The sequence below is a fragment of the Heptranchias perlo genome, chromosome 36, assembly GCF_035084215.1.
Source record: "Heptranchias perlo isolate sHepPer1 chromosome 36, sHepPer1.hap1, whole genome shotgun sequence".
In the NCBI taxonomy this organism is placed as follows: Eukaryota; Metazoa; Chordata; class Chondrichthyes; order Hexanchiformes; family Hexanchidae; genus Heptranchias; species Heptranchias perlo.
The window spans coordinates 18,390,101-18,405,845 of NC_090360.1; the positions used below are offsets into that span (position 1 = coordinate 18,390,101).

Sequence of the window (15,745 nt, forward strand, 5' to 3'; positions counted from 1 at the left end):
ATGGAATGAAGTTGAAAAGGAAGGGTGGGATGTACCTTTGCACACCTCTTCAAAGCATTACTTTGGGGTCCAATAAAGAGCATTACTGATGGAATTTGTAGATTTATTCTCAGATTTGACTGTCCTGATTTCCTAGTCAAAACAGAATATGCAAGGAGCCAAAAAAATCCGTCACAAAAAGTGTTCATGCTCATTTCCAGCCACTAAGTAATCACAACAGTCAGTAACTCAGTCTGGCAAGCACCACAAATATGAACTATGTCATTGACACAGTGTGCACGACATTGCCCCATTATAAAATACTCAGGAATTACTGATAGTTGTGTAGTCAGTTTAATGAAACAATTTCTGCCCTGCACGATTAGTTATGCACAGCTTAACTGGTGACATCCAGTTTACTGGAAAACATTCATCTATAATCAGAGTTCAGTAATTAAACGCTACGAAATGTTGCTTCCCCTCATGCGGTACACCTTATAGGCTGCCTCTTTTTCATTTACATCAAGAAGTCACATTGTAAAAATTGTAGTGATTCACTTTGCCAACTGCTTATACTGGAAATGCCACGACATGATAGAATCATAGAAATGTATGGCACAGAAGGAGGCCATTCAGCCCATCGTGTCTGTGCTGGCCAAAAAAGAGCCATCCAGCCTAATCCCACTTTCCAGCTCTTGGTCCGTAGCCTTGTAGGTTACAGCACTTCAAGTGCTCATCCAAGTACCCTTTAAATGCGATGAGGGTTTCTGCCTCTACCACCCTTTCAGGCAGTGAGTTCCAAACCCCCACCACCCTCTGGGTGAAAACATTTCTCCTCAACTCCGTCTAATACTTCTACCAATCACTTTAAATCTATGCCCTCTGGTTATTGACCTCTCTGCTAAGGGGAATAGATCCTTCCTAGTCACTCTGTCTAGGTCCCTCATAATTTTATACACCTCAATTAAATCTCCCCTCAGCCTCCTCTGTTCCAAAGAAAACAACTCCAGCCCATCCAATCTTCCCTCGTAGCTAAAATTCTTCAGTCCTGGCAACATCCTTGTAAGTCTCCTCTGTACCCTATCTAGTGCAATCACATCTTTCCTGAAATGTGGTGACCAGAACTGTACACAATACTCAAGCTGTGGCCTAAACTGATGTTCTATTCAGTTGCAGCATAACCTCCACGCACTTATATTCTATGCCTCGGCTAATAAACGAAAATATCCCGTATGCCTTCTTAACCACCTTATCTACCTGTCCTGCTACCTTCAGGGATCTGGGACATGCACTCCAAGGTCCCTCTGTTCCTCTAACTTCTCAGTATCCTACCATTTATTGTGTATTCTCTTGCCTTGTTTGTCCTCCCCAAATGCATTACCTCACATTTCTCCGGATTGAATTCCATTTGCCACTTTTCTGCCCACTTGACCAGTCCATTTGCATCTTCCTGCAAATTACAGCTTCCTTCCTCACTATCAACCACACAGCCAATTTTTGTATTATCTGCAAAAGTCTTAATCATGCCCCCTACACTTAAGTCTAAATCATCGATATATACCACAAAAAGCAAGGGACCTAGTACTGAGCCCTGCGGAACCCCACTGGAAACAGCCTTCCAATCACAAAAACAACCCTTGGCCATTACCCTTTGTTTCCTGCCACTGAGCCAATTTTGGATCCAACTTGCCACTTTCCCTTGGATCCCATGGGCTTTTACTTTTCTGACCAGTCTGCCACATGGGATCTTGTCAAAAGCCTTGCTAAAATCCATGCAGACTACATCAAACGTGCTACCCTTACCAACCCTCCTTGTTACCTCCTCAAAAAATTCAATCAAGTTAGTCAGACACGACCTTCACTTAACAAATCCATGCTGACAGTCCTTGATTAATCCATGCCTTTCTAAATGACGATTTAGAAATCTTTAGTCTCCTGTAATCTCCTTTACCAGTGAATTATTTTCTTGGACGGGATTACTAGATTTTTTTTTTCTTTCTCAGCGTCATCAGAGGTAAGAAGTCCCCAGCCAAGTACAGGATGGGAATATGCAAAGCAAGAGTCTCTGTTCCACCTCAGAACTGTGCCTTAACTCTGAACTCAGAAGAACACTGACTAGTACACCAATATGACATTTCCATTCCCATAACAGCGATCATTAGGAGACTCCAAACCACTGCAAAATTATGGGCAGTTTTGTGCCTTAATTAATCTGGATTATTTTTAAAAAGCCAATTTTCCCCAACTTCTCCTGATGGCTCCAACTCTTGTGGGGTGGGCTTCCAATGGCATGGACAGCCCTCCAGTGCTTTGTTCAAGGAAGCCAAGTCGACGAGTGTCAACAAGTTATTCAACTATGGAAGCATCACAGCAGAACCTATCTTGTCCTCAGCTAACATCCACACACTTCCTAGCAGGGTTCACTGAATAGCAATCAGGAACAGAATTCCTAGCCCTGGGGCAGCGAGGCCAATTTTAGCAGCTCAACTTAGATCATCTAGCTCAAGACGGACTAAAAATACACTTGGGACCATCTGATCTGTAGGCTTTGTACCACAGCACTCAACCATTGGGAATGCTGTGGTATGAAGTATTTTGCGCCAATAGAGACAAACTTTTATCCCATTAGTCCGGATAGAATGAAACCCCAGGTCCTGCCAGGAAAAGAGCACATATTATCCTCACTGCACCAGCGTCAATGAAGTTTTTTTTGCAGACTTTGCTGTGGATACATTTGATGGCTCATCTTACATTTTAGGTTCACTGATTTCAGACCGTCTCCATGACTGCTTTCTGTGAAGTTTATTCTATTGTCCAGGTTTGTACATTGTTTTTGTCTGTGCAAGTTTCTCTTTTCTTGTTGTTAATTTGCTTTCCTGCCCACTTTGGTGCATTCTATCAATGAGCATCACAATTGTGTACCTCATTCCCCATCTGCCATTCTGTTCATGGCAGTGGTGCTCTTTGAAGTATACTCCTCATGTGCTTGCCACTTCCATCAACTCTCCCACTTATGCCTTGCTCATACACCTGCCCCATTCTTCACATTTCAATATAGATACCACCCTGTCTATAGCCTTGCCAATTCTTAAGCCACTCTCCACTTTTGCTATGGCTCGCTTGATGATTATGTTTTCACATCACTGATTTTCGGTCTTTTGTGCTATAAATTTCTACCTTGTGCATTTACATTGTATCTAATAGATCCAAATATTGACATTACACACACAAACACACACATTACTAGGCTACACCTGCAGAATGTGTACTTCAAACCTTACCTCTCTTTGCTGTGGATGGATAGACAGGAAAAAGAAGAGAGCAAAAGAGCGATGTTATTTACATTGCATTAAAAGATAAATTAAACATTTTATACAGTGTGCAATTATGCACAGTATGGAAAAATACTGCAAATTCCAGTTACTGATGCACAAATACTGTATTGAGGATAATTTAGACAATACTTCAATCTCATAAAATCAATTCACTGCAATACTCAAATTGGACAGCATCAAGATTGTCATTTTGTGCGTGAAGGAGGCTAAAGTATCGGCAGCCACCAACAGCAGTTGGCATTCTCAATATTAGAGTTACATCGAGGCGACAGCACAGAAACAGGCCTTTCGGCCCAACTGGTCTATGGTGGCGTTTTTGCTCCACACGAGCCTCCTCCCTCCTTACTTCATTTAAGCCTATCAGCATAACCTTCTATTCTTTTCTCCCTCGTGCTTATCTAGCTTCCCTTTAAATGCATCCATGCCATTTGCTTCAACTACTCCTTGTGATAGCACGTTCCACATTCTTACCACACTTTGGGTAAAGAGGTTTCTCTTGAATTCCCTATTGCATTTATTAGTGACCATCTTATATTTATGTCCTCTAGTTTTGATCTCCCCTACAAGTGGAAACATTTTCTCTGTGTCTACCCTGTCAAACCCTTTCATTATCTTAAGACCTCTATCAGGTCACCTCTCAGCCTTCTCTTTTCTAGAGAAAAGAGGCCCAGCCTGTTCAGGGTATGTCAACACTCCCTACCATGCCCCCGCCCTCCCCTGCCCCACGCCCCCTGGCCCCCCGAGCCAGGGAGCATCTTTCTATCAGCGTTATTTTGGCAATTATCGAAGACAAAGGTGCAACATTGCTAACAGTTAGTAATGACTGCAATGTACCTGGGATTTTGCTCCTGGTGTCATTGGTGTATTGAAGTTATTTAAATCCCAAATGTATATCTCAGAATCATTAGCTCCGGAAGCCATAAGGTTGTTCTAAAGAAAGAAAAATTTTGGGAAAAAAAAACATTTCAAAATTAAATTCAACATTTTAGGAACACAGGAACAGAAGTAAGCCATTCAGCCCCTCTAGCCTGTTCTGCCATTCAATTAGATCATGGTTGATCTGCATTGTAACTCCACATTTAACCGCCTTGGTTCCATATCCCTTAATACCCTTGCCTAACAAAAATCTATCGATCTCAGTTTTTAAATTTTCAATTGGCCCCGAGCCTCAACAGTTCTTTAGGTGAGTGTTCCAGATTTCCACTACCCTTTATGTGAAGAAGTGCTTCCTGACAGCACCCCTGAATGGCCTAGATCTAATTTTAAGGTAATGCCAGCTTGTTCTGGAGTCATCCACTATCAAATTGTTTAATCATCTTAAACACCTCAATGAGATCACCCCTTAAATCTTCTATACTCAAGGGAATGCAAGCCCAGACTATGCAACCTGTCTGCATAATTTAACCCTTTGAGCCCCGTTATTATTATGGTGAATCTGCACTGCAACCCTTCCAAGGCCAATATAATCCTTCCTGAGGTGTGGTGCCCAGAACTAAATGCAACTCCAGATGGGGTCTGACCACAGCGATCTAACCAAGGAAAGGAGACGTGGACAGAAACTTCAAAACCTAATACAAAAAACAAAAACATGTGTGCCTCTTTTGAGTAACCTCATTGGCCCAATCTTTGTGATGCTTTCAAGCAATCTCATTTGCTAAAGTCATGTGACCATTTTGTTCATGTCTGTTTTATTCATGTCACTTTGCAGCAATCTCACTGGTTACAGATAATCACGATCAATCTGACTGTCTCACATTTGGCACAGGTGATTACAGTGCAGGTATTCCCCTGCCTCCCAAGACCTTGCTCATGTTTACTGCTAGATTACAGTTTCCTTAAGCAGACCACAGCTCTTATGAAAGCCATCTCTTAGCTCTCTGCCATATTAGTATAGCCCAGGTTGCACAATTAATGCTAAATCCCAATAAATCATTTATTGGAGGATACATGGGATACCCACGTGTTCCTATCGCCTCAAAGGTGGAAAAATACTGCATTGCAAGAACACTCTGTACAGGCTAAAACTATTTGTCCAGATTTCTATACAGATAAAATACTATCAGTGCAATTAAAGTGAAGTACCATTTTCCATAAACTGGGTTAACCATTTGAAAACAAGACATCAATAATTCTTGCTGCTCCGGTCAGCATGTTCTTAGAAACACACCCACTCATTCATAGTCAATGTGCCGGGGGGGGGGGGGGGGGGGTGGGGGCGAGGGGTGCGGAACCTAGCTCTCAGGTTCTGATAAGTATGTATTTGGTTTCTTTCTCAAAGTTCCAATTACCACTTTAGTAGAAGAGACACAGCCAATAGAAGACCCTTACAGGGCCCCTGGGTTATAAGGATGTCTTTTCCTTTGCAGTTCAAACAATTTCTTTGCAGCAGTCAGGCAGTCAAAATGTTTTACATTTTGATAGACCTGGGTTCAAATCCGGCACAGACCGATGGGATGGAAGTCTCCCCCACCTGCTGGTTGTCAGGATCCTATGTGAAATGAGTCTGGGCAGTCTCAATCCAGTTCCTAGTGGGCACGGGTCTTCAGCACAAAAGTAGCCCTATTTCAGCACTAATTGGCATTCCCATTCGGAAAGGCCACAGGATGGCTGCTGTGGAAAAAATGTGATGCTGGTAATCTTTTGAGGCTGGGACTGAGGCAAGTTGTTGGGACAGAGTAGAGAGAGCTTTATTCTTATTTTATGCTGATATTGAGTGCCCGAAATGGAGAAGAGTTCCAGTCCCCAGCCGAACATTCCTCACCGTAAGAAACAAACACAAAAAAAGGGGCGAAAATGATCTATCATAGGAAAATGCCACATAGGTCAAGTCACACTGTTGGTCTAGACCAAGAGTCTAGATGATCCCTCGTGGACTTACGTAACGTTGCCAAGAGATCTTATATATAATATGCATTAGGCTCTCTTGCAACATTAGTGATATATATATTCAGAATTAGAGATAGTGACAGGGGTTTTCTGTTCACAGAGTCACTGTGGCTGCTTGATGCAGCAAGGCACAGAGAGCTTTACCCTGAATCTAACACACCACACACCTGACTTGGGAGTAAAACATTCACTTATCATGATAACTCAAACTATTTGCTAGACTTTTGGATGTGTGAAATTGCAACAATTTTTCTGCTGCAATTTCATACAAACATACTTTTAATTCAATAATTTTTCATAATTTCATTTATTTTTGTAATTGTCACTATATTTTCAACTTGTTATGATTGGTAAATACACAAATAAGTTACACAGAAGGTACCATATGCATTAAGTAAGACTGCAAACATGGTAAGAAATTATCTTTTGCCCAACATTACACAAGCTATTTTTCAGCTTATAGAAATATAAAGGGCAGGTAGAAAATGATTTGGGATTCAATGAAATGGAGTGGAATGAAAGCAAGACCGTAGTCTCAATACCTGGAAGGGGTTGAAATCCAGTCCTCGCACAGGGCCCGCATGCTTTTCACTCTGCCCAATGATGGGATCATTTCCTGCTACAAGGATCTGTTCTGCACTGTAAAGGGTGATGATTCCTGTATCCCCTCCAGCTGCTATGACTCCATCAGAGCTTGTGCCATGGCTGCTCCAGATCAGTTTGTGAAATCTGTAACATTTACCACACAAGTGACTTTTCCATCCCCAAAAACAATTTTTCTATTTTTAAATCAACTTTCATCCTCATTTAAGTCACCCTGGCCATATGTCATTTCCAAGCTGAGGGTACGCATCGGAGGACCCTGCCAGTACTGTTTTATTATGTGCATTAAACAGCAGAGCAGTTGACAATTCCTCCAATGTGTCTTGCCTCCCTCCTTTTATGAAGAGTAGCAAATGGTGTCTTTCTGACAAGAGATCAATAGCTTGCCAGATTAGGTGTGGACCTGCCCGATTCCATCAAAATATAGAAAATAATACACCGACACACTATAACAGGAAGACTCACAAAGACATTCTAACAGCATCTACTAAACAAATGCAAGTTATGGTGTGAATCCTAGTCCCAGTAGCTCAGGAATTTTTTAAAAAATTGTACACTATTATAAAGGAGTTGTCAGTCTTCTTTTACTGCCATGTGTTTAGGCGTATGCACCAAGCACTCACCTGCTTGTAGCAGGTAGGCAGCCTCGTAATTTTGCATCTAATGAGGGGTCCGAAAAGTCCAGCTCATAGATCTCCAGTGCTGCATTTGTGCTGAAGGTAGCGTCCAACTGTTGTGCTGAGGTACCTACAGTGCAAAAGAAAGAAGATGTAACCTACACTTCAACAATAATATATAGGCTTATGCAAATCATCTACTGAAACAAATTTTTAAAAATTGCTATGGGAATTTGTCATTTTTTAGCCGAGTTATTTTGGTATTAGAACTAAACTTCAAAAGGTGCCTATTGGCCCAAGACAGCAACATTCACTTGTCTTTCGAATGATGGATAACAGCAACCAAGGATTTCTTCCTAGTGTCCTGGCCCAATATTTATCCCTCAACCAATATCACTAAAGAGATTATCTGGTCATTTATCTCATTGCTGTTGGTGGGACCTTGCTGTGCATAAATTGGCTGCTGCGTTTTCCTACATTACAACAGTGACTACACTTCAAAAAGTACTTCATTGGCTGTGAAGCACTTTGGGACATCCTGAGGTCGTGAAAGGCGCTATTTAAATACAAGTTTTTTCTTTCCTTCTTTTAATAATAAAACTCTGGCACTACTGAATTTCTGGTTTACCAAATATGCCCCGGTCTTGCTTACTTCAAAAGGATGAAGTTCTATTGTATGTCAGAAAGTCACTGGACTCTTACATTGTGTATTTGAATGTTAAGACCTCACGAAAACCGTTATGTGGTGAAGTACTCCACAGCACTGAAAATGCTGCATCGTTTAATAAAAGGCACGATTCACTTACGCCACTACAGGGCTTTCAATATTAATGCTGGAAAACCGTATAAAATGCACAAGATCCTTTCACGCCTAAAAGCTAGGTTCAATTCAGTTCAGACTGTTGAGATGAAAATTTCTTTCAGCTGTTAGAATCCAGCATGAAATGACTTTAGGACGGCCTTGATTTAAATTTGCAATGGGTCTACAGCACAAGGCTGTCCATAACTTGTCATTTTCACCTTGAGAACGCAAAAAGCTACATATGGAATTGGAAATGTCACACGGGTGCAGCAGAGGGTGTTCATCTGATATTGGGGCTGAGGCACATTGTTGGGGAAGTAAGCAAGACCGGGACATATTTGGTGGACCAGAAATTCAGTAGTGCCAGAGTTTTATTATTAAAAGGAGGAAAGAACTTGCATTTAAATAGCACCTTTCATGACCTCAGGACGTCCCACACTGTATCTGACTGTTTTACACTTCATCTAGGAATGGTTGATATTAACTAACAGTGATCAAAATGGAAAAGCGATCCATTCTTCAGTCCAAACAGCTCTCAACTTTTGGAGCGCACATTTCGGAAGAGAAATTGTGTAAAATTATTCATCTAGTATTACATTTTATAACAGAACCTATAAAAGGAAATTAAAAATATATTTCCCCTCAATATTCACAAAAAACATGGGATTAACACTAATTCCAAAATGAAAATGTAAACTGTTTATTAGAACTTCACAGTGTAGAACACATTCCTAGCGGTTTAGATGGATCTAATGAAGCTACCTGTGGCCAAATAGAGGGGGTGGTGAGAAGCAGGACTCCAGGACTGAATGGCTGTCCTCTCAATCTCCTTCAGCTTCATTTTATCTTATTGACCTGAAAAACAAAAGTCAATGATCATGAAAAACTGCCCAGATACCAGACAGCACACAATGTTCTTCTCATTAGAGCCCTCCATGATGAGAAGGTTATAGTGTGCAGCTGGGAGATCCATTGCAGAGCTTCAGGATCATCCCTTGATATCAATGCAATGAGAAGTTGAGATAAGTTAAATTTAGGAGAGTGAGCTCCTTAAGGTGCAAATATTCCTCAGATTTCAGCAGTTGCTGGTCCACTGTGTTCCAGAGTGAGTAGAGAACACTTCCTAAATACAGTGAAACCCGTATAAACGGACACTCCCAAAAAACAGACACCTGCAAACAACGGACACTGATTGAGAGACCCAGATAACTTGCATTGTAAAATATGCAAGCAGCACTCTGAAACCACAGACACTCACAAATTACGAACCATGGATAGCCTTCAATCTACCAAGCCTTTTTACAACTTAAAATATGGGATACAGCCTGACGTCACACTTTAAAATGTTTAAAGTACACACTGTATCTGAGTCTGAAGATCGTGATGACCGATGGGTTGTTACCGGATTCCATTCTGTCCATCTGGTATCAGGGTTTAAATCACCCCTGCAGCCACTGTCCCTACTTCCAAAAGCAACCTTGTTGACAACGCACGCCTGAAGATGCGCACGCACCCTACTCCACGCGGACTCAGAAGATAGGGACGCGCCCAGCCCTACTCGGTATGGTTGTCCATCTTCTGAGTGTGTTGTTAGGAACAGGTTCCACTGTACTTGCAGTATCAGTTTTGTTGTTATATCTGCTTCCAAACAGAAGCTCTTGGCATTGTTGCAGCTGATTAGGTGATCATAATCTTCGCTGGTTCTTCAAGATTGTTGGGACAACTTTTACAGTACATACAATGACCATTTTGAAAATAAGGACACCTGCAAAAAAAAAGACACCTGATGCAAGTCCCATAGGTGTCCCTAATTTACAGGTTACACTGTAATCAGATTTGGCAGCCTTCTACATGGACACAGCAAGCAGAGAACAGCTCTGGCAGTGCTTATTTTACTACATTTCACTAATGCAAAACACCAATTGCAACTTTCCCAATGTGAGAATAACTTACATGTTCTGGTATTTACGGTCTTGGCTTGCAAACTAAGTCTGTGTCTTAGTGGAACAGGATTTGAGCACAAAAATACCTTGTGACAAGACTGCTTATCAATACACCATGGGAAAAATTACACTTGTACCAACACACCTTAATGTTGTACCAATACGCTCCTGTGGTATTCTTAATTCATCACCTTAAACTGTTCCCACAAGTAACGAGCCAACAATCATTACTATTTCACTACAAGAGTAATGCAGCTCAAAATGCTCTCTCCAGATTATAATCCAAATTTGGAAGAACGAAATCTATAATTGTATTGCAAGATGTTTTTCCACAGCTCAAGGGGGTAAAGTACATCAACCATTACATTTTTCTTAAGCTCTAACGACAACACTTGTGTGCACAAGAGCAGCAATACTTCACGATTAGCTCAGCTACGTGCTCTTTTGGCCTTGGAAGTGCGGCCGAGGGCAATTAAGTGTGGGGGACAATCAGGGAAATACTAGTGGGTAAGATGCCCACAAAAAAATCAATAACAAATTTCCATAAAAGAAAGTTACAGGCTGTTTTTGGCAATAGTACTGGAGGCAGTTCTTAGGAGGAAAGTGATCATGGAAAAGTAGTTACAAGTTCCACTTGTCATGTCCTATGACCATTGAATAACAAGTTAGTGAACGCTTATCGAGGTTGTGTCTGCATGTAAACACTTTGTCCTCATACTCGATGCAGTGTTGAGCCTTCTCAGCTAAACTTGCGCAGCAATCAACCCCTAAGCAAAATGTCACGTTAACATTCTATGTATTCAAAGCTGCATAAATATTTTAAGGTTTTTCCCCAGGAGCTGGTTATTTTCCATCCCTTGAACACATACATAAGCCATGCAGTGCTTGCGCAGCATTTAAATTTAAAAGCTCAGACAGGGAACTGAAGTATTCATAACAAAAAGTGAATATTAAAATACTGATGAATCAAAAACAGTGCATTCATCGCATTGTGTATGTCAATAAATAGGCTACAGAGTTTCACAGATGCACTCAGTTTGATATTGATCACTGCTTTATGGGTTGTATAATCAGGTAGCTGGAGAGGGCAGCGAGGGAACAGACCAAGAGCCTGTCTGACGACTGCAGTGCATAATAGCGCATGTCCAAGTCGAGCCTTCCTTTGGTAGTTGGTGAGGATGCCGGAAATAACAAAATCACAAATCGTGGAGGGATGCAGCTTGAAGTTCCCAAGGAAACCACTGGGAGCCCACAGACATGCTTGCACCTTTCAGCAAGTACATCATTTTGATCAATGGTCCAACAAGAGGGATCTCTGGCCCAATTCTGAGATCAGACTAATTTCTAAGCTGAAGTGCTCAGTTAGTGCTGGAAGACAGTCTCAATCCAAGACAAATTCTTTCACTTGCTGTGTCACGAGGGATTAAATAGGTATCAGTGCACTAAGTCACCATACCAGAGCTGTACAAGTTGTAGGTTAACACATACAATTCTCTCGATAATCAGGCTGTTGATCTCAGCCAGTCTGTCAGAGAGAAGCACTAAATGAAGGCTAAACAGTTCCCTAGTGGGAGAGTAAAATAATATTTGAGTAGTTACACTTTTTGCAGCAACAGAACAAGTGTATTGCCAACATCGAGGCATAAACATTTAATTCTACTGTTGGCCACCTTCTGAAGCTCACGAGCTCCCTCTCCTTTCACCTCAAATAATGCATCTTTAAAGACATCCTAGCTGTCAATTACAGAGTGGCATAAACACAGCCCAAAAATTAAGAGAAGTAGCACTGAACTACTTAAAGCAACAAACACTTACATCCTATTTTACATGGTATAATGTTCTCATCCTTGCAGGACAGGGCACTCTATCACTTACTGTGAGCAACACGATAGGGGATTCACTATTATCTAGCACACATTTTATAGAATGTACAGCACTGAAACAGGGCTTTCGGCCCAACTGGTCTATGCCGGTGTTCATGCCCCACATGAGCCTCCTCCCACCCTACTTCATCTAACACTATTAGCATATCCTTCCATTTCTTTCTTCCTCATGTACTTATCTAGCTTCCCCTTAAATGCATCTATGCTATTCGCCTCAACTACTTCATGTGGCCTAATAGGTTAGGCCACGTTCTAACCTATTTCCTCTCACTTCCAAATGCCACACTCAAATTGTTGTCTCACATGCCAAAGAAAAATGTAAAGAAACAAACTTTCCAGGAACACACGATACCAGAGCCACAATATCTGCAAATATGGTTTTCCTATAAAGACACGGTTCTGATCTCTAGCCTGAACAGCAATCAACCTTTGAACGAGCTGACCCAGTGTTTGCTCAACATCAATTAAACTTTGTAGCTACACCGTACACTTTCAGCAGAATGATGTATTATTTAATTAAATGGCATAATGTTCCTTATAAAACAGTGGCACCCTCTGACTTACCATGAGCAGCATAAGGAGATTTGCTAACATTAGAAAAACCTTGTGTATGATGAAATTCATGTCCATCATAATTCCTCTAACACCTTGTCTGCTGCGCTTGTAATATGCACAGTCCACGTCACACTGGAACCTTACTGGCTCAAACTTTGTACAGTGAAACCTGTACAAAGGGTCACCTCCAAAAAAGGGACACTGACAGTCCCAAATAATTTATTGTACATACAATGACCATTTTGAAAATAGGGACATCTGCAAAAAAAGGACACCTGATGCAAGTTCCTTAGGTGTCCCTAATTTACAGGTTTCACTGTATTTATTAATCAGCTACAAATCACACAGAGTTAGGTACCATGCCAAATGAATGTGACAAAAGGAGATAGCTAAACTTTCAGTGAAAAATTCCAAAGAATTTATGAATACAATCAACCTTAATGAATCATCAGGAGAGTGTAACCATAATGAGAAGGAAGAAGCTGCACCAATCTAATGGTTCAAATTACTGTACTTTAAAATCCTTTCAGTTACCATTTTCCCCCTCAACAGTCCACAGTCAAAGGAATGGAGAATTTGGGGCGTGGGGGTTGTGGGGCTAGAGGAGGTTAGAGAAAGGGAGGAGTGAGGCCATGAAAGAATTTAAACACGAGGATGAGAATTTTAAATTTGAGGCGTTGGGTTACCAGGAGCCATGTAGGTCAGCAAGGACAGGGGTGCTGGGTGTGGGATAGGATACAGGCAGCAGTGATTTGGATGAGCTGAAGTTTACAGGCGGTGGAGGTTGCGAGGCCGGCCAGAAGAACATTAGAATAGTCGAGTGTGGAGATGCCGAAGTCATGGATTTGGGTTTCGGCAGCAGAGGGTTCTCCGGGCTGTTGGAGTAAAGGGACCCCTGAGCAGTCTGCAGGGGGTGGCTGCAGAGTGATCCCTCCCAGACAGTCGGAGGACAGTGATCAGGGCCTCTCGGTAACGTACCCCGAGCTCCCTAGACGCTCTCTGTGCTGTCACACCGCAGGCAGGGCGCTCCACTCCAGCAGCTTCTATGTTACCTGCTGTCCCGGTTTGTGAACCTGTACCCCGGGGCCTGTAGGGGCTCGAGGCCTGCTGCCTTCCCGTCAGCGAGCACTCCTTCTACCCGTCAACTGTGCACCAGGCCGCAGGGCCAGGGTCTTGGTCTCCATACGTGAGAAGTGCTGCTTACCGTGAGGACGCTGGCTGTAAATCCCGAGGCGGACACACGACAAGCCCACTGGCTCCCTCACACAGGGGTTGCGAATCCTCGCAGCACTGAGGCCGCGACGTGGCAACTGCGCCGGCGCGCACTCACCGCTTGAGCATCAGCACGTGACCAGTGGGCGGCCCGGTGCTGTCGCCATCTTGGTAAAGGAGAGTGAGAGGGCCATTCCCACTGCAGGATGCTGTGGTCCCCATCTTGGTAAAGGAGAGTGAGAGGCCATACCCACTGCAGGATGCTGTGGTCCCCATCTTGGTAAAGAACAGTGTGAGGGCCATACCCACTACAGGATGCTGTGGTCCCCATCTTGGTAAAGAACAGTGTGAGGGCCATACCCACTGCAAGATGCTGTGGTTCCCATCTTGGTAAAGGACAGTGAGAGGGCCATACCCACTACAGGATGCTGTGGTTCCCATCTTGGTAAAGGACAGTGAGAGGGCCATACCCACTGCAGGACGCTGTGGTCCCCATCTTGGTAAAGGACAGTGAGAGGGCCATACCCACTGCAGGATGCTGTGGTCCCCATCTTGATAAATGTAAGGAATCTTACAACACCAGGTTACAGTCCAACTGTTTTATTTAAAAATCACAATCTTTCAGAGGCTTTCTCCTTCGTCAGGTGAGCTTTCTCCTTCGCTCACCTGACGAAGGAGAAAGCCTCCGAAAGCTTGTGATTTTTAAATAAAACAGTTGGACTATAACCTGGTGTTATAAGATTCCGTACATTTGTCAACCCCAGTCCATCACTGGCATCTCCATATCTTGATAAATGACCATGGAGTGGCTAGATCTGTGAAAACTGTGAAACACCACCGTTGCCAAAGGATACTTAACCATCTCTTCCCCTTTCATTATCATAGAATCCTTACAGCACAGAAGGAGGCCATTCGGCCCATCGAGCCTGTGCCAGCTCTTTGTAAGAGCAATCCAGTTAGTCCTATTCCCCCACTCTTTCCCCGTAGCCCTGCAAATGTTTTCTCTTCAAATATTTATCCAATTCCTTTTTGAAAGCCACAATTAAATCTGCCTCCACCACTCTTTCAGGCAGCACATTCCAGATCATTACTACTCACTGCGTATAAAAAAAATTTCCTCATGTCGTCTTTGGTTCTTTTGCCAATCACCTTAAATCTGTGCCCTCTAGTTCTCGACCCTTCCACCATTGAGGACAGTTTCTCTTTATGTACTATGTCCGGACCCCCTCATGATTTTGAGCATTTCTATCAAATCTCCTCTCAACCTTCTCTGCTTTAAAGAGAACAACCCTAGATTCTCCAGTCTATCCACGTAACTGAGATTGTGAAAGATGCTATAAAAATACAAGTTTGTTCTTCTGTCTAATGATGACAAGGTTTGTGAGTCATGAGGAAAATCATGTCTCACGAATTTGATTGAGTTTTTTGAAGGGGTAACCAAGAAGATAGATGAGGGCTGTGCAGTAGACGTGGTCTACATGGACTTCAGCAAAGCCTTTGACAAGGTACCGCATGGTAGGTTGTTACATAAGGTTAAATCTCATGGGATCCAAGGTGAGGTAGCCAATTGGATACAAAATTGGCTTGACGACAGAATACAGAGGGTGGTTGTAGAGGGTTGTTTTTCAAACTGGATGCCTGTGTCCAGCGGTGTGCCTCAGGGATCGGTGCTGGGTCCGCTGTTATTTGTTATTTATATTAATGATTTGGATGAGAATTTAGGAGGCATGGTTAGTAAGTTTGCAGATGACACCAAGATTGGTGGCATTGTGGACAGTGAAGAAGGTTATCTAGGATTGCAACGGGATCTTGATAAATTGGGCCAGTGGGCCGATGAATGGCAGATGGAGTTTAATTTAGATAAATGTGAGGTGATGCATTTTGGTAGATCGAATCGGGCCAGGACCTACTCCGTTAATGGTAGGGCGTT

The 15,745-nt window shown here is 42.6% G+C and overlaps 1 protein-coding gene across 2 annotated transcripts in view; it reads right to left on the reverse strand.

The window, feature by feature from the left end:
* sec31b (SEC31 homolog B, COPII coat complex component) overlaps window positions 1-13,910 on the reverse strand; it is a 74,897-nt gene extending 60,987 nt beyond the window's left edge. For both annotated transcript variants that reach the window (XM_067972664.1, XM_067972663.1), the window contains exons 1-5: window positions 13,808-13,910; window positions 8,985-9,077; window positions 7,427-7,550; window positions 6,743-6,929; window positions 4,149-4,244 (exon numbers count right to left, since the gene is read on the reverse strand). In XM_067972664.1, the coding sequence (XP_067828765.1) occupies window positions 4,149-4,244; window positions 6,743-6,929; window positions 7,427-7,550; window positions 8,985-9,063 (486 nt within the window). In that variant the 5' untranslated portion in view covers window positions 9,064-9,077; window positions 13,808-13,910. The remainder of the gene's footprint in view (window positions 1-4,148; window positions 4,245-6,742; window positions 6,930-7,426; window positions 7,551-8,984; window positions 9,078-13,807) is intronic.
* Window positions 13,911-15,745: the final 1,835 nt, after the last annotated feature.